The 27,858-nt window shown below is 36.9% G+C and overlaps 1 protein-coding gene across 1 annotated transcript; it reads right to left on the minus strand.

Annotated features, from left to right (window-relative positions):
• Nucleotides 1-35: 35 nt before the first annotated feature.
• LOC141562380 (E3 ubiquitin-protein ligase TRIM58-like) lies at nt 36-27,772 on the minus strand. The gene is made up of 2 exons (XM_074302420.1): nt 26,784-27,772; nt 36-87 (listed from the first exon to the last, which is right to left on the minus strand). Exons 1-2 carry the CDS (start codon nt 27,770-27,772, stop codon nt 36-38), a joined length of 1,041 nt encoding a protein of 346 aa, XP_074158521.1.
• Between the last annotated feature and the right edge of the window lie 86 nt (nt 27,773-27,858).

Consider the following 27,858-nt stretch of genomic DNA (forward strand, 5'->3'; position numbering starts at 1 on the left):
TTCGTCTCTCTGAGCATTCAAATAAGGAGGAATTCTCAGCCCACCACTAGGCTCCCCGGCTGGTGTTTTTCCATTTCCAAACTTCCCCTGCAAGACAAGGAGCATCACTAACTTCTAGATGGCTTGCCTTTCACCCTGCAAGCTGAAGAGGACTCTTCCCAAGTATGTTGTGCCTTCTGATTGGCAGTGGATTCTGCTTATGAAATTTCAAAACATAGCAATTCTTTTTCAGCAGTTAAAAAAAAATAACAACACACATGAGGACTGTGGCTTTCATAGTCTTCCTAGAATTAGTCAAAGTTCTTCGAAAGCCATGAATTTCAAGCTATTCCACTCCTATGTCACTTGAATTACTGTTAACTTATCTTTTACTCCATTCAATAAAAATGTGAAATGAATTCTAGCTTTTGGTGTGCTTCTTTGTATCTTTCTTGTTGTGCATTTCTTTCCTTTGTGTTAAGCTCTTTGTTTCCTCATTTGGGGTTTTCTTGGCAAAGTTATTTGTTACAATGAATTTAATTTTGCTAAAATTATCTTTATCTGTTCAAGGAATCTAAAGAATTTTAAGGAATCTAAGAAACGGCTTCCTGGTTTCTCTCTGCCCCTTCTTGGCTCTGCCCCTTCCACTATTGTTTTAATTGGCCTCATACATTGAAGTCATATTATTATTGCCACCCTAAAGAATTTTGGGGTCTTATGGACCTCAGAAAATTGATATGAGTAGGAAATCAATGCTAATATGGACATCAATGTCTTCGACCTTGGTCCATTTGACTGGATATCTTATGGATCTGAATGAAAATTACAATTTGAAATTTTGTTCAGGTTCAAATGACTGGCAATTGGTGATTAGGTGTTATTGCCCAAAATAAAGACTGAAACAAAAAACATCAAAGAATAAGGAAAAGAAATCACTTACACAAATATTTTGGGAGTACTTTTATTGGTGGGGGACAAGAAGCTGGAAATCAAAGGGGGTATATATCACTATGCACTTTATGGTCTCAAGATGCAATAGAATACACTTGACACGTAAAAAAATGATGAAGATTATCAGGAAATAATGTGAAGTCTTCCCATTTGGGCATCTATATAAGATAAGAAATATACATAGAATTTATTCTCCCCTCACCCCACAGGAGTTCACTGATGAGGAGTAAATTGGGGCTCTAAGCCAAGATGTATTAGCTGTTCTCCTCCTGAGTCTGATTAACCTCTCTCTCTCCAAAGTAACCAAGGGCAGGTTCAGTAACAAATGAATTTGCTACTCAATGCTGTATCAAAACAAAGTCTTTATTGATAGTAAAGGGATAGACAGGCATTAGGCCTCCAGGAAGACCAAACTGACTGGCAAGGGGATGCCAGTTGGCAGGCACAAGGCTGGTGTAGACCGAGTACAAGGATTCCATTTTTTAGAACTTCCTTTTATACATAACTAGGGTCATCAAAACAACATTTGCAGATATGTTATCCAAAATGTTGCCGAGATATTTGTAAATAAGACAGGAATTTCTCTTAATCATTTGTATCTCAAATTATCTCTTTTTACCCTTCCTGAGACAAGAATTTTCTGTTAATTATTTTTATCTTGAACTATCTCTTTTTTTTTTTTTTTTTGACATTATCATTTCCCCTTCTCAAATAATAGGACACAAATTCTTTTGGGGGTAGGGAAAATTGTCGTCGAAGATCATCAAGCTGCTTCGTGCTGAAAGGGGCATCGATGGGGGGGGGCGGGAGTTGATGTCTAAAAAGCAATAGCCATAGTATTTTAAGCACAGTAATAGATAACCCAGACAAGTTTGCTGTTCCACTTCCTAACCATAACATAATTATTTACTGAAAATTCTTCCTCCCAAGATACTAAATGTTCTTGTTACCCACAGAAGGAATGCTATAGAATTCAAGTAAGGTCTTCTTCTCACTAAAGATGTTGAAATCCTTTCTTTTGGACTGAAACCTTTTCCTTTTTATAGGATATAAACTGACAGAGAGATGCAATGACTACAAACTTGTCTGAAGCAAAAAAAAAAAAAAAAAAAAAATGGGCTGTCACAATTGTCCTTGGCTTCTAAGAGAAGAAATACCTTGCCTATATATTTGGAAATGTTCAAGCTGAGGATATCATAATTAAGAAAATTCTTTATTGAGGCATAGTCCCAGATAAAGTGTTTGAAGAAGTCTATGCCAAGCGGGCAGCTAGGTGGCGCAGTGGATAAAGCACCAGCCCTAAATTCAGGAGGACGCAAGTTCAAATCTGGTCTCAGACACTTAACACTTCCTAGCTGTGTGACCCTGGGCAAGTCACTTAACCCCAGCCTCAAAAAAAAAAAAAAAAAAAAAAAAAAAGTCTATGCCAGAATTATCATCACTTTCAGAATTGCTATGAAGAGGGATGAATCATCTAGCAAGCTTTTTCCTCCAATAAAAAGGCAGTATGAGTAAAGAGCCTTTGCACAGAAGTTCAGGTGATTCTAAATAATGTTGAATCATTGTCAAATGTTCATGTGCATTATTTTCATATTTGATGAATCACAGGATTATAAATCTAGAGCAAAATTTCTTAATCTGACATAAATGAAATTCCTGCCCAACCCCCAATCAATGGATAGATATTAGGGAGTCTGTTAATTCCTGACATTCCTGATATTAAGACCAGCTTTCCCAAACATTCCCGTTAGCAATAGAAAGTTCTTTCCAAATTACTGATGACCTGATCAGCATATGACAGCTCAACTTTTGGAAAAACCAATTTGATAGAAACAATTACTAAATATTCACTCCAATTTCACAATCCATGATCTGCCTTTCTGAGGTGGCAGGGAAGGGGGATAGTAGAAAGTAATACTTAGGCCACTAGGTGGCCTTGTACATAAGGTTATTGAACAAAGTTCAAAAATGTTCTCAACCACTAACTAGCTCTGTGACTTTAGATAAGTAATTTAACTTCTGTCTGCCATTTTGTCTTTAGAATGCGTATAATAACTTCTTATTATAAAGCTTTTTTAAAGACCAAACAGGATTAGCTATATAAAGTAATTTGCAAATCTCAAAGCACTGTGAAATTAGATAATATTATTAGTAATCACTTCAGACCAGCTCACCCCACTAGAGAGATGGCAGTTCCTTCAGAAGGAAATGGAAGCCTTAATATGAAACTAAAAGAGACCTGAATTGAACCTCCAATGGCCAAACTGAGAAGATTGTTTAATCCAAGCTAAATACTGGACTCTTATTATCTGATCTTACACTCTCAGGAAGGCAGAAAATTTAGTCTCCATCCCCTTTACAGCCTTTTGCTTAGTAGGTAGGCAAATACATTTGAATGAAGGAAAATTTTGGCTTGAAAATGAAGGTAATATTATTGTGCTGCCTACTTCACAGAGTTATTGTGAGAAAACAACTTTATTGTATAAAGTGTGAATTAAAGGCTGTTGTAGTGCCACAGTTCCCTTTTATGGATCTAATTCAGTTTCCATAATTTTCCTGACCCAGTTTCCCTGAATTATTCTGCCTCTATTCCTAATTGTAATGCTCAATACTGCAACACAACCTTTCCCTCTTAATCATTAGAATGTTTGAAAGTTGAAGATCTTAGATTTTAGACATCATTAGAATATCAGGTAACTCTCCCCATCCCATTTAATTAGAATATCAGGTGCCTCTCTCTCTCCAGTGCCTCCCCCCATTATGTCATTATTCTTGTTACGCTATAAAGGAATTTTTGTATTCAACATTCTCTGCTAGATTCTTGGAGACAATAGTCCCATTCAGCCTTGGGAAGAAACCATGGATCCATTTGGTCCCAGTAAATCTCTCCCTTTCAAATAAAACATTAAAGACTCTCTAATCTCCATTTTGCCTCAGTTTCTCTGCCATTCCACTGTGATTTAATGACTAGATCTAAGGTTTCAAAGTACTAGAGAAATGTGGAAAAAAATTCTATCTTTGTTTAAATTGAGAGAGATGGAGAGAGCAGAGCAAATTCACAGCTGCTCAAAGTAGAGTGAGGAAAGGGGAATGTATTTATGGGTTTTTGAGTCTTTTGAGCAGGGCTCAGGGGCAAAAGGAATAAAACACATGCACATGCAATAAGCTAGGGAGCAGAATACTTAGAAAGTCTCAAGCAATGTTTTGAATCTTCAAGTGCTTTACACTGGTCAAGGCTAATTCTGTAGTTTCTGGCAACTACAGATATCTCCAAATTCAGCTAGAATTCACTTACAACAGGTCACTTGTACATCAAGAAGTTTTTGGCATCATATGTAATGGGGATAAACTGGAACCCTTCCCAGTAAGATCAGGAGTGAAACAAGGTTGCCCACTATCACCATTACTATTCAATATTGTATTAGAAATGCTAGCTTTGGCAATAAGAGTCAAGAAAGAGATTAAAGAATTAGAGTAGGTAATGAGGAAAACAAATTACCACTCTTTGCAGATGATATGATGGTATACTTAGAGAACCCCAGAGATTCTACTAAAAAAGCTATTAGAAATAATCTACAACTTTAGCAAAATTGCAGAATACAAAATAAAACCCACATAAGTCATCAGCATTCTTACTTATCACTAACAAAATCCAACAGTTAGAATTATAAAGGGAAATTCCATTTAAAGTAATTACCAATAGTATGAAATATTTAGGAATCTATCTGCCAAGGGAAAATCAGGAACTATATGGGTAAAACTACAAAATACTTTTCACACCAAAAAATCAGATATAACCAATTGAAAAAATATTAAATGTTCTTGGATAGGGCAAGCAAATATGATAAATATGACAATACTATTTAATCTATTTATTTAGCAATATACCAATTTGACTTCCAAAAATCTATTTTTATGACCTAGAAAAAATAACAACAAAGTTCATATGGCAAAGCAAAAGGTTAAGAATTTCAAGAGAACTAATGAAAAAAAAAATCAAATGAAGGTGCTGTAAATAGACTAGTTGGTCAGTGGAACAGGTTAGATTCAAAGGAAAAAACAATCAATAACTTTAATAATCTAGTGTTTTACAAACCCAAAGACCCCAGCTTTGGGGATAAGAACTCACTGTTTGACAAAAATTGCTGGGAAAATTGGAAATCAGTATGTCAGAAACTGAGCATTGATCCATACTTAACACTGTACACCAAAATAAGGTCAAAATGGGTTCATAACCTGGGCATAAAAAAATGAGATTACAAATAAATTAGAAGAACATAGGATAGTTTACCTCTCTCAGACTTGTGGAGGAAGAAAGAATTTATAACCAAAGAAGGATTAGAAATCATTATTGATCACAAAATAGAAAATTTTTTATTCCTTCTTGCAATGATCTCATTTCATTTCCCTATTGTTCTTCTAATTCTATTTTAAGATCCTTTATGCAATCTTTGAAGAAAGTTTTGTGAAATGGGGACCAACTTTTGTCTCTCTTTAGGGCTTTATCTGGAGTTGCTTTGCCTTTAGGAACCTCAGGATTTGAGGTCTGTTTTTCTCTCTCTCCATAAAATCTGCCTATGGTGATCATTCTTTTTTGTTTTTTATTCTTTTTTTTAAGGCTTGAAGTGTGTGCAAAACAAGAGTGACAGCTGCCCAGGGGTAGTTCTGCTAATTGATTTCCAGTGCTGGGTAATGGTGGCTAGGTCGGGTCTTCTTCCTGCACTCAGTGATTTACAATTTGTCTTTTACAAAAGGCCAATCTGCCAAACCATCTATTTGCAACCAGGACAGAATGGCCTAAAGAAGCCTCACAGAACATTCCCAGGTTCGTGGAAGCTACAACACTTTGACTTTCCACTCCAGCTTCTTGCCCTGGTCTCACTATATACTATGGTCTGGGTTTGGCAGACTGTCCCCTGCCTGATTGAAACAGACCTGTTCTGAAATTCTTCCAAGGTATCTTCTTCTAGAAATGTGTTGTATTACAAATATTTGTGCATTCTTTGACTTTAAAACCAGTTTAGAGGCTTCATCTGCTGTTGGTTTGAGAGAAGGCTAGAGGAGGTTACAGAGAAGTCACTCTTTGCTACACTGTAGATTATTCTATGCTCCAGAATGACTGATTGGAGAAAGTGAGTTTTAAGCTTCATAGAAAAGTGTTTGGCCTTTCTGATTCAGAGATTACTTATTTGGATATTGTAGGACTGCAAATGTAACAGGATCAGCTGTCAGAAGTAAATATAAAGAAGGGAACATTATCAACTTCTCCTATTGGAAGATGAGATTCAGAGGCAAGGGAGATCTGAAGTTTTGTATTCTGCTTATGAGCATTCATGGGACAGTTCTCTTTTTAGAAATTTTGTTAGACATAAGGAGAGACAAAAAGTGATGGCTCATATGGAGAGATACCTTCTGCATCAGGGAGGCCTAAATTCATGTCATCCCTCAGATATTTCCTGATTGTTCTGTAATATCTTTCGTCTTCCAAGTATTCCACCAAAGGTAAAAGTTAGAAAGACCTTTTCCATCAACTTGTGTTTCAAGTGCTTAAACTTCATCTTGCTTGCCAGGGATTCTCCAAGGTGCAGGTTAGGGATTCTACAAGGAACACACACTCCAGAGATCAGGTCTATACAACGATGGAAAATTCCTACTTGTTTATGGGAAAAAGAAAGCAAGACAGAGTCACTGTCAGTTCATGGAGGCGAATAGTACACCAACATAAAAAGAAAACAAAAAAAGACACAAAAATTAAAATAATAGAAAGAGGCCAGGTTGGGAAGATCCATAAATACCCAGCAGAATACCTTGTATTTAAATGAATTTAATTTACAATAAGCAAAATCAATTACAAGGAATATATATATATATAAAGATACTTCTGCCTTCACTGTTTTGGTTCCATAGGGGAGAAATAGAAATGCAAAGTAATACCTATAACATATTGAAGAAAATTAATACTATATTGTATCATTTGATAATTAAAACTATTTTGTCATCTCTATTTTCCCACTATTTTACCAAAAAACGATCTCTTAGCCACATGCAGAAGGGTATCTTTACTAGTCCTAGCCTCCTGGAATATCTACTTATTAGCCACTTTAAAGGTGGCACCCCAGCTTTCCTTTCTTCTTTAAGAAAAAGAACTAGTTGGAACTGCTCTCTCCCTTGGGGACAACTCCACTGTCCTAGCTTCTCACTTTAAAATTTGAGATCTGATCTCCAAGGAAGGGCAAAAAAGAGGTTTGGTGTGATTTTATTTTTTAGCCAAGATTTATTAGAGGCCTTTGAAGACAGTCAATTAATAAATATTCCATAATTGGCTGAGGATGTCTTGATTATCGGTACCTGAACTATCTGCCAATCTACCAATCAGGAGTCAGATGTAAGTCTTTTGGAAAATCCAAGCAAGATGAGGTCTCTTGGATGACTTTAGGGGACTTGGCTAGCCCCCTAACCAAAGCTGGTGACCTATATCCAAGCTCCCTTGGATTATTTATATAGAAGATCAGAATATAACCAGAGTATACCTTATGTAGAAGCAAAAAGGGCCCCCTAAGAGAAAAACACAAACAGGATGTGCCTTGACTAACAGAACAAGGAAATGTCACAACCTTGGTTATACTTTGTGTGGTTTTCTGGCATTTGTATAATGTATAACAGAGAAAAACATGCTTAAGGTGGGATATAAAAAGGAAGCTGTAAGAAATAAAGTCAAGATGTAAGCTTGAATTCACCTGGTCCCATTCATATCCTTTTCAGTTATTACTTCACCCAGCAGTCATACAAACTACTAGCGCTCTTACCTTTGTCAAAAGATGCCACTGTCTTGTCAGGTCAATGAGAAGGAAAACGAACCTAAGTTTAGAAGGCTCTCTTAGCCCTCAATGTCTCTTTTCATTGTGACCCAGAAATCAAAGTCCCACTGTCTTTATAACAGCTAGCCTAAGAAAAAAATTAGTCATACAATCCCTGGATTTTGCCTGCCAGTGCCATCCATCTTATTAACACTTTACACATGGCTGTTATTAAAATGATATCTTGTTCTGGGGGAAAATGTGCCTCAGTTATAATACTATTCACCACAATCTGACTTTAGTATATTGCTTACTGTTAAACTTATCACACTCTTACACCCAACTTCTACCTATATTTCGCCCTTCTAATTTTACCTTATAGAAGACTGATTTCTAGAAGTGAGAGAAGCAATGAAAGTACATAAGATTAAAAAGTAAAGTGATCAGTAAAGTTTATTTTAACAATAATCATAAAAATAGCTTCTTAAAAAAAAGATGTCAAATTCCTAATGTTCTTAAGAGCAGAGAATGTGAGCAAATAAAGTGATAAATATTTGACACGTAAAAGTCCTATATTATTATAGACAACATAAACTTAAAAACAAACAGCAATTTATTTGATATTGTCAAATTCATATATATGTTGGCAATACTTTATTGTTTTACTATAGTCCTACAAGAGGAGGGAAGACTAAATCCTACATATATTTTCTATCTGAAACAGATGCCCAAATGTGAAATTCCTCCTATGAATTTTAGAAACTGTTCTTTTCGTCATTTCTTCTGTTTCAAATGTATTCTCTTGCATCTTGATACCAAAACATTCACAGCCATTCCCAACTGATACATACTCTGGTTTTCTAATTTCTTGCCCTGAATTAAAAAAAAAAAATACAAACTAGTATAGGTGATTCCTTTTCTTGTTTCTTTGATTTTTTTTTAATCTTTCTTTTTTTTTTCTCGTAAATTCTATCTACTTACCAACTGTCTGTCATTTAAGGCAGATTAAAATTTTAGGTTCTAATCTTGCCTCCTGATCAATAAGATATCCAGCCAAATTTACCTAGGTAGACAAAATTGTTATCCAGCAGGATATTTAGACTTCTGGACTGAGAAATTCTTCAACAATTTTGCATTGTGGATAGGCTTTACAAGGATTTCTGGCAGTAAAAAAAATAGAGTTTGCCTTTCTGGGATAATTGAGGTAATGAATATTAACTCTAATTTCCTTCTTCCATCAGTCTTTTGGAGCCAGTCAAATCCATTGGTCTTTTGAGTGTTAAGAATAATATGCCTCAAATTTTTATAATGTATGAAACTGATTAAAATACAATTATTGAACAGCAGAAACAGAAGAGGAGAGAGAAGCCAGGAAGTTGTTATAGGGACATTTCTCCTTTTCTGAGAATTGCCATGTATGTCAGCTGGTAGGGCAGGCCCAGGGGGTAAAAGGGGTTTGGCCTCTGAGGCAGGAGGTTGTGTCTTACAGGTGGTTCCTTGAGATGAGAAGGGGTGTGTCCTGTTGCTAGATCTCCTCTTAGAATGAAGCACTAACTCCAGGTGTCTCCCTTCTGCAGATCCACCTATTCATGCTGAGGGGGCTAGACATGGGGTAATCCCAAAGGAGAGTTAATATAAATAACCAGCTTAGAGTCCATAGGCAGGGATGTAGAATAAGACGTTTTCCTTACAACTGGGGAGTCTCTGCAATGGATGACTGTCTGCAGATTTAGCAGACTTTGCAGACAGAGCCTAGATGAATCTTTCCCTGATGTTTGTGGTTCCCTACAGGTGGCTGTTGAGAGATTAGTAGGTAAAGGAGAAGCAGCTGGTTTTATTTGGAAATTAGTTCGAGAGAACACTAATGCCCATTGCCAGAAAGCCATGCTCTCCTTAGATGGGGATGCGAGCCTTGAAAAGATTATAAAAAGATGTAACAATGTTGCCTCCAGTGCCTTTCAAATGGATGCCCTGGAAGCTGCTATTTCTGAAGGAGTGCAGTAAGTGATCACATAAAATGCAACTGCCTCCTTGGGTAGTGGTTCTTTGTTTAACAGAGCTTCCAAAGGCCTGGGATTAGGTGATCTTTGAGAGGGAAGTTACAGTTACATTCTTCAAATGTCTTTAGATTCTATAAAGAGGTGAATAAAATTTTAGAAAAGTTAGACTTGGGGGCAGCTAGGTGGTGCAGTGGATAGAGCACCAGCCCTGAATTCAGGAGGACCCAAGTTCAAATCTGGTCTCAGACACTTAACACTTCCTAGTTGTGTGATCCTGGGCAAGTCACTTAGCCCCAGCCTCAAAAAAAGAAAAAAAAAAGTTTACTGTAGTTTAAGGGGCACAGGACTAGAAAAGGGAACCTCTAGGAACCTCTATTCTATGAACCTCATAGAATTTTGAAATCTATGGACCTCATAGAACTTTAACAAATTCTAGGAAAGCTATGAAAATGATGGTCTTCATAGGAGTTGATGTTAATTTTTAAATTTCTGGAATACAATTGATGTTGTAAAACTTCATAAATACATGGGATCCACTCAGAACAAGAAGGCACAAAACACTTGGCAATGGTCCCCTTTCAGCTTGCAGGGTAAATGGCAAGCTATCTAGAAGTTGATGATATTTATTTTCTTGCAGGGAAAGTTTGGAGATGGAAGAACTCCAGCCAAGAAGCCTAGTGGTAGGTTGAGAGCTCCTCCCTGGAGAAATGTTCTGATAAATGAATAGCAGCAAGTACAAAGATGAGAATCACCTAGACAGAAATGAAACCAAGTTTTGTTCCTAGAACTGGAAGCCAGGAAAAAGATAGGTGTAATAGGTATTATGAATGAAATTTTTGGTAATGGATAAAGAAGAGAACTCCAGAGAACAGTGTAAAAAGCCAGAATGCCAGTTTGATATGCTAAGTAGGGCGTTATCCTGGGAATATGGCCTTTCAGTCTGTGGTTCAATGTTCCAGGATACTATTGTAAACAGTAATCCTCTTTCTTCTGGCCACATCACAGGAAGAACAGAAGGACAATGAGTCATGCTGCCACCACTTTGTCTCTTCAGGTGTGTGTAAATCCCCAGTATCTACTGAGGTAATTGTTATATCAACCTCTCAATATTGTCTGCCTGTGCTGAAGGCTTTCTCAGAAAGGACAATGGGAAGATTAGAGTCATCACCAGGTTGGGTGTCCACCTGCCAGCCTTCTTAGAAAGGACTGGGTGATGGAGGATCCATTCTAATGTCCCCTCTGAATCAGGTGAGCATCTATCATTTCAGAGATGGGACACATTCTCTACTATGGAATAACGGCTTTGGCATTTTGGGATAATTTTGCTTCACTCCTTCCCAGCAACTGCTTGACACTCAATAGCAGATCAAGATTGGGTTGGGAATCTGCTTCCTCTAGATCTAGCCTGAAGTCCTGAAGGGTTCTCCTTTGCTGAAATACTCTGCCCTGCTCTTCTTGCTTTTTCCTTGGAAGACAATGAGATTCCTCCTCCATCAGGAGGCAGTGCAGTTTGTAGAATTCTCCTATGATCATTTCCTGCCAGTCAACAACAGTTCTCTCCTCCTCAGCAAGAAGTTTCTCTGCTTCCTCAAAGTGCTTCTCCAAGCAACTCTGAATGTGCTAGAGCTTCTTCCTGAAATTGGGAGCAGCTTGTTCTACAGGAGAAATCCTGTGAGCCCCATGCTCTGGGGTTTGGCATCATCTCACACAGTAATGTCTAGTCATCTTCACAAAAGAACTTGAAGACTTTGTGTGTGTCACACTGCTTCTGTCCTCCATTACTCTGCAAAAGCTGGGAGCTGAGCTGTTTGCCCAATTCAGTCAGCTATGCTAGGTACCTGTTGATTAATGGGAAATCTCTGACCTGAGAGCTGCATTCAGGTCAAGAGAAAGTTGTAGCTCTTCAGATTGAGAGACATGCTGGGCAAAAGCTGTGCCCACTCCTGATGGTTGACTGGCTCAGAAGTAGCGTCAAAAGATGGTACAAGTGATCTTACTCTGTAATTTTATATGTGTACAAAGTGTTTTGTATTTTTGCTCATATAATTCCTGTCTTTCCCTTGGCAGATAGATTCCCAAATATTTTATACTATTGGCAGTTACTTTAATGGAATTTCTCTCTGTAGCTCTAACTGTTGGATTTTGTTAGTGATATATAAGAATGCTGATGACTTATGTGGGTTTATTTTGTATCCTGCAACTTTGCTAAAGGTGTGGATTATTTCTAATAGCTTTTTAGGAGAATCTCTAGGGTTCTGTATACCATCATATCATCTGCAAAGCATGCTAATTTGGTTTCTTCATTACCTATTCTAATTCCTTTCATCTCTTTCCCTACCTTTATTGCTGAAGCTAGCATTTCTAATACTATCTTGAATAATAATAATGATGGTGATAAGATCACTCCTAATCTTATTGGGGTTGGTTCCACTTTATCCCCATCACATATGATGTTTACTGATGGTTTTTAATAAATGCTCCTGACTATTTTAAGGAAAAGTCCATTTTTCCCTAGACTTTCAAGTGGTTTTCATAGGAATGGACATTGGATTTTATCAAATGCTTTTTCCGCATCTATTGAGATGATCATATGTTCTTTGTGAATTTGGTTACTGATATAGTCAATTATGCTAATAGCTTTCCTAACATTGACCCAGCCCTGCATTCCTGGTAAAAATCATAGTTGGTCATGGTCTGTTATTCCAGGGATGGTTTTCTATAATCTTTTTGCTAATATTTTATTTAAGATTTTAGTATCAATATTCATTAGGGAGATTGATCTAGAATTTTCTTTATGTGTTTTCATCCTACTTCCCTGCCACCTAAGAAAGGCAGATCATGGATTGTGAAAAATGGAGTGAATATTTAGTAATTTCGTATATCAAATTGGTTTTTCCATAAGTTGAGCTCTCCTATGTTGATCAGGTCATCACTAATTTAGAAATAACTTTCCATTGCTAATGGGAATGTTTTGGGAAGCTGGTCCTGATAGAATATCAGGAATTTACAGACCCCCTAATATCAATCCATTGATTTTGGGGGTGGGCAGGAATTTCATTTATGCCTAGTTAAGGAGCTTTGCTCTAGATTTATAATTCTATGATTGACCAAATATGAAAGCAGTACACATGAATATTTGGCAAGAATTCATTCAATGAGTCAACATTATTTAGAACTACCTTAACTTCTGTGCAAAGGCTCTTTACTCATGCTGCCCTTTTATTGGAGAAAAAACTTGGTAGATGATTCATCCCTCTTCATAGCAATTCTAAAATTGATAATTCTGGCATAGAATTCTTCAAACACTTTATCTTGGGACTTAGCCTCAATAAAGAATCCTCTTAATACAATATCCTCAGCTTGAACTCTTCCAAATATATGGGCAAGGTATTTCTTCTCTGAGAAGCCAGGGACAATTGTGACAGCCCTTTTTTTTTTTTTTTTTTCTCTTCAGACAAGTTGTAGTCATTGCATCTCTCTGTCAGATTATATCCTATGAAAAGGAAAAGATTTCAGTCCAAAAGAAAGGATTTCAATATCCTTAGTGAGAGGAAGACCTTACTTGAATTCTATAGCATTCCTTCTATGGATAACCAGAACATTTAGTATCTTGGGAGGAAGAATTTTCAGTAAATAATTATGCTATGGTTAGGAAATGGAACTGCAATCTTAGCTGAGGACTAGATCTTTCTTTTTCAAGCATTTCCTTTTATTCTAATACACCCCCATATCTGTTTAGATGAAATCTGTTTGTAGGATAATAAAGGTTTCAAGGGAGAGGTGAAGGTAGTATTTTAGTCTTTGTGGCTTTTAAGTAACGCAAAATGGCCCAGTAAGTCATGTGAATTCTTTCTCCTTATAGTAAAGATCAGAATAGCTCCAATTATAAGAATAATTTTTTAAATTTGGAATGCCCAGATTTCTCCAGTTCTCATGAATTAAATTATGCCTTCATTACCTAAGTCTACATTAGATGCTCTTGATAAATTCATGGGACAGTACAATTAGTTAAATGTCAAGTTCTATAGTGTCTTTAATCTCTCAAAGTAAATTGTTTCATCAATGTCACCAGCTTTTATTTCCCCAAATTTTGTCACTTCTGTACTCCATCATGTTGAGAAGAAATAATGAAAGGAAATTATATCTCCATCTGTCTATTGACCTGGGGCCATAAGTTCTTGAGATGCAGACAAATATTCTCCCAATATTTGAAGGTTTTATGTCTTAACACAGATCTTTCTGCGGAATCTCTTCATTTCACAGGGCTGTCAAGGCCTGAGTATCTAATAAAGTCTTATCTCCAAGGAGCCACTTTCTAGTTGTATATCATAAGTTCCTGGATTTTGATTTCATTTCTAAAATATAGTCTAAGATAATAGATATGGAAGAGATCTTATAGAAGTCAGCACAACATAACTTCCTCTTACCAGGTAGAAATGAAAGAAGTTAGAAAATGAGCTTTCTAAGAGTACAAAGAAAGCGTAAGGAATGGAAAATGGTTTACACCTCTGATTTACAAACATCTTTCTCTTTGGACAACTATATCCTTCAGAACCTAGTCTTTCTTCTTTATCTTATATAATTTGGGAAAGAGGCACATGGTGATTCCTTACTAAAAATCATTCTCTACAGAGACCCTTAGGGAATTTCTCCTCTTATTTCCTCTTGTTTTCTGCTTTTCATCAATGAGTAAGAGTTGATAAGAATTTCCTATGCTCCAACTGCCCTGAAACTTAGAAGCTCAGCAGTAAGGTCTATGACTATGAGTATGACTATGACACCAGGATGGCAATCCAGCATACGGTCCCAGTGCATGACTTGCTGGAGCAGCTTCAGTCTTGTCCCCGGTCATGGCTGCAAAATGACCAATATGTACAAAAAATATTCATAGCAGCTCTCAAGACAAAAATAATTGGAAATTGGAGGGATGGCCACTTGTGATACAATATTATCATTCTATGTGAAATATTGAGCAGGATGCACACAGGAGGAGAAAAAAAAACCATCTGGAAATTCTTTTATGAACAACGTGAAATATATTGTACAAAAAAAGAATAGCAATGTTCTAGCTTTGTTATTCTCAGTAGAGCAATCATCCACAACTATTCCAAAGGACTTAGGATAAAAAATCATATCCATACCCAAAGAAGAAACTGATTATATCTGAATAAAGCATTCATTCTCTCTCTCTCTCTCTCTCTCTCTCTCTCTCTCTCTCTCTCTCTCTTCTCTCTCTCTCTCTCTCTCTCTCTCTCTCTCTCTCTCTCTCTCTCTCTCTCTCATTATTTAATTTTTCTTGAGGATTTTTATTTTAATGAGGGTAAAAGATCTATGTTTTCTTTCACAACTTTTGAGAAGATGTTTTGCATAACTTCACATGTGATTTCTTAATTGTGGGTGAGGATAAGGAAGAGTGCCTAGAACTTAAAAACATTTTTAACATTTGTTTTATAGATGTTTAATATTACTAGGGGGGAATTATTAAGTAAATAAATACCTAAGTCTGATAATAAGAACATGCCTGCCTGACTGGAAATGAATCAGAAATATGTGTCTAAGCTCTCCAGTCTTCCTCAACATCTTTGCCCTCCATGTATTCTAGGCTGCAGTGACAATGGCCTCCTTGTACTCAGAGAGGCTCTTCTATCCACACATTTCTTTATCACTGGAATTCTTTTAATGCTAGGAACTCACTTTGTCCTTGTCACTACCTGATGAGTTCCCAACATCCTTCCAACTCCAGATAAAATCCTCCAATCTATGAGCAGTGTTTTCCCAATTTTTTTTTCATGTTAGTCTCTTCTTCCTCTTGATTATACTCAATTTAATTCGTATATCTCTTGGCCAAACATGTCTCTTTTCATGTTTTCTTTTTCATTAATCTGAGAGATCATTAAGGGCTGAGGCTTATTCTGTCTTTTAATTTCTCCCCACCAATTGTCACAGTACTTAAAATATGGGAAAAGCTTAATATGTGATTATTACTATGGGAGATGATGGTGGAAGGATCATGTAATTCAGTATTTTCCAAGTACTCTTTCAAGGCCACTTTGTGATCAATTCATACTATTGCTTAGCAAACTCTTTACTTCTCAAAGTCTATTTATCAAATGTGTCCTATCCGGTTAATCCCCTTTTCCCTTAAAATCTCATTTTTCTGTTTTGATTGATGAAGGAATCTTAAGACTGGGAAACAAATCAGAAAGCTGAACCAAGATGGCAGGGATAGATGTCATCTCCAATGAGAGACAACTTAAGACTTAACTCTAGATTTCAGGTCAGAAGATATTAGTTTGATTCAAATTTCTGAACTCATTTGATCACAAAAGAGAGAAAAGGACTCATACGTGTAAAAATATTTTTGCATCTCCCTTTGTGTGGTAAGAAACTTGGAATTCAGTAGATGCCCCTCAATTGGGGAATTACCTACTTAGTTATGATATATAAATGTAATTTAATATTATTGTTCTCTAAGTTATTATATACAAGGTGATTTCAGTAAAGCCTGGAAAGACTTACATGAGGGGCAGCTAGGTGGTGTAGAAAATAGAGCAAAGCCTTGAACTCAAGAGCATCTGAATTCAAATCTGGCCTCAGGTACTTAACACTTCCTCAGTGTGTGACCCTGGGCGAGTCCCAACCCCAATTGCCTCAGCAAAAAAAAAAAAAAAAGAAAGAAAGAAAGAAAACATACAGGAAATGATGCTAAGTGAAGTGAACAGAATCATGAGAACATTATACAGTGTAAGAACAAGATTATGTGCTAATCAACTGTGATAACCTTGGCTCTTTTCACCAATGAGTTATTTTAAGGCAATGCCAGGAAACTTGTGATGGAAAGTTCAATCCACATTCAGAGAGGAAAAAAAAGGCTGAATATGATGTAAGCATAGTATTTTCACCTTTGTGTTATTGTTTGGCTTCTGGTTTTGTTTTGTTTTTTCCCCTTTGAATCTGCTTTTTTTGCTCAATATGATGAATATGGAAACATGTTTAGAGAAATTGCACCTGTATTGCAATTTACCCTATATTGAATTGCTTGCTGTTTTAGGGAGAGGAAAAGGGAAAGGAAAAGGAGAAAAATCTGGTACACAAAATCTTGCAAAAATTAATGTTGGAAATTATATGTATATGGAAAAAGAAAATACCATTAAATGATTAATAATAATAATAATAATAATAATAAAGTGGATATTCACTTAAGTGCTGAAAAAAATTGAATTCCTTAGTGACATGTGATAAGTGAGATATTACTTATGAACCTCCATTTCCTCACTTTCCAGACAAGTCAATTAAGTCTGAGAGGCTTTTAATGAAAATTATCTGTGATTGGGGATATTCAACATATTATTGAGGGAGGTATCTTGATACTTACATTCCATACCACAGCCCAGACCAGAAGTTGCTCCTTCTCTTTTAATACACTTTTCTGAACTATTTTGATCTTTCTGTGAAAGATTTCCATCTTTTTCTACATCTTCTCTTGTAAAGAAAGAGGAATAAGCAGTTAGGAAATTTCTTTTCTCAGCCTGAGTTCTGTGACCTAATTGAAACTAAGAAACTCAATAACCCTGATAAGCTGGTACTTTTTCATTGATTTGTTAGGAAGAGTCACCAAAGGAAAGACTGTTAGGTTCTTACCAAGTGCTAAGTCAGTACTTGACAATTCTCTAGTTCCAGCCATGACTGGGAGTTGTACTTGTGAATTTCTGGGGAAGAGCTTGCATGCTTAGGAGGAGCAAGTTCATTGGTTGAAGTAATTTTTCCCAGAAGCCTTTGCATTATCCCACACCCATTCTCTGGGAGGATAAAAGAGGGAAGTCTCACTTTGGACCAGAGTTAACAGCAACTGTCTGGAGACAACAGTTCTCTACAGGAAGAAGAATCTGTCTGAGAGATTTGAGTTGACACAGCAGATCTCCTCCCAGAGAGCAAACAGCAGCTTCTGGAGACAACAGCACATTACAAAAGACCATGAACCCATTCTGACATAGCTTATCACTTAGATCTGAATACTGTTAATGCAGAAACAACGAAATTGTGCATGGACAATCAGTGCCATTCCTGAAGGAGTAGGGTCTTATTCCTATCACAGAACAGCTTCTGGTCTTCCCTGTGTATCTCACATATGCCTTCCCCTTCAGGGTACATGGCAATATCAAATTGATGATCTCTTAACTGAGAAAATTCCCAGCATGTAGTACAACAAGAAGATGGAGAGGTATTTTTCCTTAAGCAAGACATGCAGATTATATGTCCACATTCAGCTGTGATTAGCTTAATGACTTCATTCAAGCAGTTAACACAAAGGCCCTCTTGTACTGCATCAACCATGATTCTGAAGAGAGAAAATGAGGCAGTGTAAGAATACTTCTACACCTTCATTTCTGAAGTTTTAAAAAGCACATTTCAAGAACACCATAGCAAGCAAAATCATAATTGATGATATCCCCCATAAACCTGGAGAAAGTCTTTAACAGGTATAGACTCCATCACTTAGAAAGATAGACACAATAATATGTAATAACATCTAGTTTCACCTTAGACATTTATGATGCATTTCATACTTTTTTTTTTTTTTTTTTTTTTGGTCCACACAAAACCCCCATCAAGTACATGAAATTGTCTGCATAGTGGATAGGGAACCTCAGGATGAGAGGCCAAGTGAGTTGCTCAGAACCAGAAAAGCTCTCCTATTTCCAAAGCTGTATGAGATAATTTTGATACTCTTATTCAAATCAATCAGTATTTAATCAATTTGTTGTGATTTTTATGATTATCAGTGATTGTATTAGTGAATCAAACAGAATGATTAATTCAAGTTGCTGTTAGGATAAGAATTAATCCTCCTTGAAGATTATATTTATTATGTTTCTCAATTACCTTCCTTTTGTTAGTAATGTAATAGCATGTAATTGTTGCATTGATCCCCTCCTTGACTTAGGAAAGGCTGTAATAAGATTCACTTGCTAGTGCAATAGCTCTCCCTCCTATGAACCACTTCTGACCATTCCCTACTGATCTTTATTTCCAGCTCACAACTTCCTTAGACTGTAGGCTAGCATTGGTCAAACCCTAGGGGCTCATGTCTTGTAGAATCTCCTGAGATGTTGTTGAAAGGGTCTTAGGACCTTTGGATCACCTGGAATTTATGACCTGTGAAGAGGTCATGACATAATTATGATTGGTAGACATCCCTAAGATTTCACCCCCTTCTGGAATTGAGAGAGCAGTAAATTGTAATGTCTCCTTATTTTAGGAGTATATAAAAGTAGTTAGCACCCAAGAGGAGGGGCCTCTGATAGTGAGGAAGATCTTAGATCCAATTAAATTTAGGGCCTCTGGATTCACTAATGAATTGATCATGCTTGGAGTTTTCCATTACTTTTGTAATTTTCTGGCTTACAACAACTAATAATCAATCAACATTTATTAAGTGTCTGCCATGTGCCAATTACTGTGCTAGAAATTTTACAAATATCACCTCACTTGATCAGCACAATGAATGAGACTTAGGGGATACTATTTCTGTAATAATACAGTCAAGGAAACTGAGGCAAAGAGGTTTACTAACTTGCTCAGAATGAAACAACTAAATAAATATCTGAGGCTGGATATTGAAAGTAGGTCTTCCTGATTCCATTCCAGTGCTGTACCAATTATGCCACTTATATAATAAAATGATAGGCATAATAAGTAATAATAGCAATAAATAATAATGAAAGAAATATTCTGTTACAAAGGGATAATAAGAAATTTGGATTCAGAAACTATGCTCAAATTCTAGTACTGAATTTGGTCATCACTTTAAAAAAAAACTCTTCCGGTCTGTTTCTCTCTATGTAAAATGAAATGATGAAATTAGATGAACTCTAAGGTTCCCAGCACTTTCTAAATTGGTCTTCAGTAACAACAAAAATTTTCCTCAGAGGGACACCTACCTGGGATATCCTCTGGAGCCTCTAAGCATGTGAATTCCAGTTTGGGAATGTCTTAAACTAGAGCAGCACACAACATCAAAGTGAGTAGGGGCTGGAGCTTAAGTTTTCCCCATACACTTCCCTACCCTCATAATCTGTATGTACTGGGATACAGCCATTGTAAAATATAAGGGACTTTGTCATCCTCCCCCCCCCCCAAAAAAAAAAAAAAAAAACTTTTGTTATTTATTATCCTGTTATTCCCCATTTCTCTTAGGCAGACTTTGAATCTCAGTGTTTACTCATCAATCAATCAATCAATCAATCAACTGACTACTTATTCAATGATTACTAAGCTTTAGGTTTTGTCAAAGTCTTGAGTGATTCAGAACAATACAGAATCATGATCCCACTCTTCAAAGAGTTCACTACTAGGAAAGAGAACTTGAAAACCAATCCACTCTACCAAATACTTGAGGAATAGCCATAACTGTGAAAATGGGTTGGGGGAAACAACTGCCAATGATATCAGGCAGAGGTTCATTTGAACTGAAAGATTTATTTTCAGGGAAAAAAAGAGGAAATTTCACCTGGAAAATTATTTCCTTAGCACCTAAGAGTAATTAGGAAGTAATTACCAATTCAGGTCTTTTTAAATTAAAGAGCTTTCTTTTCTTTTAGTCAAGAGTTATTGCATGTGCCCCAGTCATGGCAGAGATCCTACTATCTGTATAAATTAATTGAAATACACATTTTGGAAAATCAATATATTTTGTGGATGAGAGATCAGGAAATGGCATCCATGGTGGCTCCAGACTGCCCCAACAAAAGAATCTAAAGTTTTGGACTTGCCAAGTTACTCTCTCACCCAGATGAATGGGATTCTTTGTTGTTCAATCATTTTTAGTGATATCTAACTCTTTTTGACCCCATTTGAAGTTTCCTTGGCAAAAATACTGGAGTGGTTTCGGTATTTGCTTCTCCAGCTCATTTTATAGGAGATGAAATAACAGGTTTTAGTGACTTGCCCGGGATTGTAAAGCTAATAAGATTCTAGGGCCACATTTGAACTCAGATGAGAACTCTTCTGGACTCCAAACCAAGCAGTCTGTGCACTGTACCACCTCGATCCCATTCCCTTTTATCACTTCCTCAGCAATAAGTCTCCTCTGACCCACTCCAGTACTCTATTTCTTTAGGCTAATTGGTTCTACATCTCCATCCAAAAATATATAGTGTTTGGAGATCTTTGAGGCCTCTTGAAGTCTGTTCCTCTCAAGAATTCCTATAGCAATCATAGAATTAGAGTACCAAGGCTCTTTCTAATTCTGCACTACAAGGAAAAATGATAGGATCACTATTTGACTGAATTTGATGATACTCTGTCTTTGTACCCTTTCATCTATGACTGACTGAGAATAACATTTCTTCATCTATGTCTATGGATTCTTGATACTTTAGATCCATTTGGGGGCATAATTATAAATGTCTACTTGAGTAACTAACTCACACCTCCACCAGTAGTGTCAGTTCATCTATCTTCTCCCAGATGTTTCAGCATTGTCCATTTTTTCTATCTCTTCTGATCTTTGCCAATTAATTGGGTATGAGTTTCTATCTTTGAGTTCATTTGGTTATCATTGGCTTGGAGAATACTTTCTTTAAGGAATGGTAGTTTCTAAAGTATATTTGAAAACTGATCCTGGGAGAAATTCAGATCGCTAGGTGGACAAGGGAAGATACTAATCCTATCCTTTTAGCAAGCTGACTTTCTCCACTTCTTCTGACATAGATTAGGAAAGAACCCATGAACATGAATTCTTTCTCTCTTCTCCCTTTGCTGGGTTCAGAAGACTCATTCCCAAATTTTTATAGTATAATGTGGTGAACTATACCTCTCAACCTCAATGACTGCCATATTGTGATGGACATTTTTGCATTCCTGTCTCAGAAATGAAGTTTTTAATAGGAAAACTTACCTTTCTTTTTTCTCCTGGGATCTTTTCTTCAGCTTCCACTGGTCTGCCTTTCCTCTCTGTGTTCAGGAAAAGGAAACTCTTGAGTCTGTCTCCTCTTAGGCCTTTCATATACTGCTAAGCACATTCATGAAGCCCCTCCTTCTTTCAAGGTGTGAATTCTCCTGACCTCCAAAGCCAAGAATAAACTCATATGTGACAGCGATTTTCCCAGAGGTATGAACTCCATGGTGCTCACTGTTAATGCAATCACAAGAATGTGAATTTCAGGAAGTAGCAGAACCATGCTTTTGGCAGAGAGGTAATCCGGGATAATCTAATAATGAATTGAATTCTCATCTTATGCTGGACCAGGTGAATTTCCACCTTGTGTTGGGAGGGGCTGAAATTCAAAGGAAGTATCCTGAGTGAATCATAAAAAAAGGTTTTTTATTTAGAAATCTTAATTTCCTTTTCTGAATTTCAGAGTTGATTCTATTTGTAAGGAACCATGGGGGAAATGTTTCAGTGAGAATGAAATGCTGCAGCGTGGTTTAATCCAACAGTAATGATGAAGTACATAGACAACTGGCCCCCTTTGATTCTTTGAGGGCTATTAAGGAGGTGTTCCAAATTCAGCCTTAGGTATATTCAGAAATTTAGATATTCAGTGTGAATTTGAGATCTACTCAGTTAGAATGTAGTTTCAGTTTACTGATCTGCTAATTTTGCACATTGCAGTTGTTGTTTTTTTTTTTGTTTTTTTTTTTTTTTTTTTAATTTTATTCTGAACATAAGGGGGGAAAAGGAAGAAAGGATTTACATAAAAATCCTTTAAAATGTATAATAAAGTTATCTGGTAATTCTCTTTTTTTTCACTTTTTTCTTCTTTCCACTCTCCCATCCTGGAGATGGCTACCATTAGGCATAAATATGTTTATGGTATGTGTGTTTGTGTTTGCATGAATGTATATACCTACACCATCCTTATAATTTTATTTATCAGTTCTTTATCTGTGTGCAGATGACATCTTCCTTTATATCTCATTTGCAGTTAACTTGGGAATTTATCATAGTCAAAAAGTGTCTCACAGTTTTTCTTAAAACAATATTTTGTTACTGTGTACAGCGTCCTTTTGGCTCTCCTCATTTCATGCATCTTTATTTCTTTCTATATTTTACTAAGATCATTGAGCTCATCATTTGTTTTATCGTAGCAGTATTGTATCACAATCACACACTATAACCTGTTCAGCTATTCCCCAAATGATGGACTTCTCTGCAGTTTCCAGTCCTGTGCTGCCAAAAAGAACTGCTAAAATTATTTCAGAACATCTATATTATTTTCCTTTTTCTCTTACCATCTTTTCATTTAATCAACAGAGGTATTAGTGTTATTGCTGGGCGAAAGGGTATACACGGTTTTAGAACAGTGAGCAAAATTTCAGATTGTTCTTCACAATTGTTGGATTACTGCACAATTCTTCCAGTAGTGAATTCTTGTCCCACATGCCCTCCAACATTTATTGCTTTCTTCTTCATTCAGTTCATAAAATTTTATTAATGAAAAAAAAAAGTTAAAGAAGGAGGTTTGGCAGTAATAGATTTCAAATGTTATGATTTGGATGTAATTATCAGATTTGTTTACGGAAAAGAAGATCAGTGGAAGAAAATAGACATATACTTTATATTAATAATTAAAGTCATCTTGTTTTTGTTACATCTGAAAACTTAAGATTTGGGAATCAGAACTCGCTCTTTGCCACATTGCAATTTATTCTAAGTTCTAAAATGACTATCTGGAGAAAGTGAGTTTTAAGCTACATTAAAAAGAGTTGGTTTTTTAAACTCAGAAACTACTTGCTTGGGCCTTGTAGCAAGTGAGAAGGATCAGCTGACAGGACTAAAGATGATAGTGGAGTCTTCTCAAATATAAGGGAGAGGACATTCTAAAAATCTAGCATTTTCAACTGCTCCGATTAGAAGATGAAATTCAAAGAGGAGGGAATTCCTGGAAAAGGAAAACACTTAGTATTCTGCTGATGAGCATTCATGGAGAGTTCTTTTTTTTAAGAATTGTACATAAGGAGAGATAAAGTGTGATGGCACATATGGAGAGATGGCTTTTGCATCAAGAACACCTAGATTCATGTCACATCTCAAACATTTCCTGATTGTGCCAGAGAAACAACTTTCTTACAACCATTTATTCCACCAAACATGACAAATGGTAAAAGAGGAAAGAACTTTCCCCTCTTGTACTTCAAGTGTCTAAGCTTCTTCTTGCATGAAGCCAGAAATGCCTATTCCAAAGGTTAACTCTGTGCAAAGTTGAAAAATGTGTTTTTGTTTATGGGAAAGAAGAAGCAGGACAGAATCACTGGAGTGTAAGTTCATGGAAGGGAGTAATGTAAAATAAGTAAAAACACAAAAACTAAAAAGACAGAAAGAGACCAGGTTGTGAAGAACTTAAATACTAAGCAGAATACTTTGTATTTAAATATGAGCTTAATTTACAATAACCTAAAATTGGATACAAGAAAGAGTTGTAAAAAGATACTTCTTCCACCCTCTTTTCCAGAGTAGAGTAATAGAAATGTGGAGCAATGTTTATAATATCTTGAAGACAATTAATACTGAGTTCTATCATTTGATTATTAATATTACTTTTTAATCCACCTTTCCCCCCTATTTTGCCAAAACCCCATCTCTTAGCCAAGCTCAAAAGAATACTTCTCCTGTCTAGCTCCTCAAAGTATGTATTTATTAATCAGTTTAAAGTGGGTACCCTTGCTTTGGTTTCCTTGTTAATTAAAAAGACAAAAACTATCTTTTTCTGGTTTCTCGCCAGGAGACAACTGTACTATCCTTGCTTCTCCCTTTGAAATTTGGTTGTGGCTTGATCTCCAAGGGAAAGACCAAACAGGGGTTTGGAATGGTTATACTTTCCAGGGAAGATTTATTAGATGCAGTTGAAACCCAGCTAGCAATGAGTATTCCATTACTGGCAGAGGGTGACTTGATCATCTGTACTTTAATGTCACACTAACTGCCAATCTACCAATCAGCATTGTCTTATCTTTGATAAAATAGGTCCTAATACTGTACTGGCAGATCAATGAGAAGGAAAACATACCTAAGTTTAGAAAGTCCTGTTGGCCCTGAATGTCTCTATTTATTGAGAGACAGAAGTCAATGTCTCAGTGTTTTGATTACTGCTAGTCTAGTAATAAACTGGTCATGCTCAGAGTTTTACCTACCAGTGTCACCCATCTTACAAATAGTTTACACATGGCTGTTATAAAATTGTAAAAATGTCTTGTCCTGCAGAAAAAAATTGCCTTTGTTGTAATTTTATTCACCAAAAGATGACATCAGTACATTGCTTAACTTTGTTGAAGAGACCACTCCCCTATATCCCACCTCTACCTATACTTCCCCTTTTGATTTTGCCTCATAAAGATGTGTTTTCTAGGAGTCAGAGAAGCAAAGAAAGTACAGAAGATTCTAAAACAAAGTGATGTATATTTCTTATCTTATACAGAAGCCCAAATGGGAAGACTTCCCATTATTTCCTGAAACTCTTCTTTTCATCCTTTTTAAAAAATGTTTCAAGTGGATTCTATTGCATCTTGAGACCATAATGTGTATAGTCCTTCTCTAAATGATACATATCCCTTTGATTTCCAGCTTCTTCCCCAAATAAAAAAATATTCCCAGCATATTTGTGTAAGTGATTTCTTTTCCTTATTCTTTGATGTTTTTGTTTCAGTCTTTATTTTGGTCGATAACACCTATTCACCAACTGCCTGTCATTTCAGTTGGAATAAAATTTTAAATTCTAATTTTTATTCTGATCCATAAGATATCCAGTCAAATGGACTAAGGTAGAAAACATTACTTTCCAGCATGACACTAGGACTTATGAATTGAGAAATTCTTCAACAAATTGTAATTTGTGAGCAAGATTTACTGGGATTGCTGATAGTAAAAAAGGATTTTTATTTATTTGTTTGTTTGTTTGTTTGTTTTTTTCCCGGAATTACTGAAGTAATCCATATTAGCACTGATTTCCTTCTCACATCAGTTTTCTGGAGTCCATTATACCCCAAAGTTCTTTAGGGTGGCAACAATAATATGACTTGAATTTTTGTAATGTATGAAGCCAATTAAAAACAATTAGTGGAAGGGGCAGAGCCAAGAAGGGGCAGAGAGAAACCGGGGAAGCTGTTTGTAGATTCCTTAAAATTCTTTAGATTCCTTGAAGAGATGAAGATAATTTTAGAAAAGTTAAATTCATTGTAACAAATAACTTTGCCAAGAAAACAGAACTTGACACAAAGGAAAGAAATACACACAAAAAAAAGATACAAATAAGCACACCAAAAGCTAGAATTCATTTCATATTTTTATTAAATGGGTCAAAAGCAAAGTTAACAGTAATTCAAGTGGCATAGGAGTGGAAAAGGTTGAAATCCATGGCTTTCAAAGAACTAGGAAGAGTATAAAAACCACAGTCCTCATGTGTGTTGTTAATTTTTTTTTTCTTTTAACTGCTGAAAAAGAATTGATATATTGTAGTTTCATAGAATCCATTGAAAATAAGAAGGCACAACATACTTGGAAATAGTCTTCTTCAGCTTGCAGGGTTAAAGGCAAGCCATCTAGAAGTTGGTGATGCTCCTTCTCTTGCAGGCAAAGTTTGGAAATGGAAAAACACCAGCCGGGGAGCCTAGTGGTGGGCTGAGAATTCCTCCGTGGAGAAATGCTCAGAGAGATGAATAGCAGCAAGAAGAAAGATGAGAATCCACTGCACAGAGATTCATGGGAGCAGGCTTTGTTCCTTGGAGTGGGGGACCAGGAGAAAACATGGGTCTAACAGGGGCTACAAATGAAATATCAGGTAACTGATAAATAAGAGAACTCTGCAGAACATTGTAAAAGGCCAGATTGCCAGTTTTATATTCCAAGTATACTCCAATCCGGGGAATAGAACCTTTCAGTTTGTGATTCAGTGATCCAGGATAAGATTGCAAATATTGTCCATCTTCCTTCTTGACACATCTCAGGAAAAAGACAAGGGCACATTTAATTATTCTCCCAGGACTTTTTATCCTCAAGTAGGTTGTGTGAATCCCCAGTGTCCACTGAGGCAGCTGTGTCACATCCACCTCCCAGTACTGTATGCCTGAGGTGAAGGCCTGCTCAGCAAGGACCATGGGAAGATCAGAGTCATCACCATGTGGGCTGTCTACCTGCCAGCCTTCTCCAGCTCTTACACTCTTCAGATCCTCAGCCACAATCAGGCAAGGACTGGCTGATGCGGGATCCAACCTGATGTCCACTCTGAATTGGTTGAGGGTCTCTATCGTGCCAGAGATAGGACACACTCTTACCTCTGGGATGAGAGCCTTGGCCCTTTGGGACAATGCTGACTTGCTCCTTTCCAGCAACTCCTTGACATCCCGGAGCAGATCCAGATTGGGTTGGGAGTCTGCTTCCTGTAGATCTAGCATGAGGTCCTGAAGGGTGCTGCTTTCCTGGGATAGTCTCTCCTTCTTGTTCTTTTTTTCTTGATCCATCCTTTCCAGATAATGATATAACTCATCCCGCATGAGGGAATCCCGTTTCCGGTATTCTTTGCTGATCATCTCCTCCCAGTCAATAACAGGTCTCTTTTCCTTAACAAGAAGTTTCTTAGTTTCCTTAAAGTACTTCTGCAAGCATCTTTGCAGGTGCTGGATCTTCTTCCTGCAATTGGATGCAGCTTCTTCTACAGGACAGTGCCTGTGAGCCCCATGCTCTGGGGCTTGACAACATCTTAGACAGAGCACGGTCTGGTCGTCTTCACAAAAGTACTCCAAGACTTCTTTGTGAATGGCACAGCGCCTCTGTCCTCCAGTACTCTGTAACAGCTGGGACCTGAGCTGTTTGCCCAGTTTAGTGAGCTCTGCTAGGCTCCCATTGATGAACAGGAAGCCTCTGACTTGAGTCATTTGTCTGCATTCAGGGCAAGAGAAAGCTGTAGCTGCTGACCTTGGGAGACATGCTCGGCAAAAGCTGTGCCCACACCCGATGGTGACTGGCTCACAGAAGTAGTTCCCACAGATGGGACACGTGATCTGGCTCTGCAATTGCTGAAACATTTCCATAGCAGCAGCAGCAGCCATTCTCCTCTCTCCACTTGCTTCTGTTCTGCAGCAGCTGAGATGAAGAGCCTTCACTTCTATTCAAAGCAGTGCTTCTGAGCAGAAGA

Source organism: Sminthopsis crassicaudata, chromosome 3, assembly GCF_048593235.1.
Source record: "Sminthopsis crassicaudata isolate SCR6 chromosome 3, ASM4859323v1, whole genome shotgun sequence".
NCBI lineage: Eukaryota > Metazoa > Chordata > Mammalia > Dasyuromorphia > Dasyuridae > Sminthopsis > Sminthopsis crassicaudata.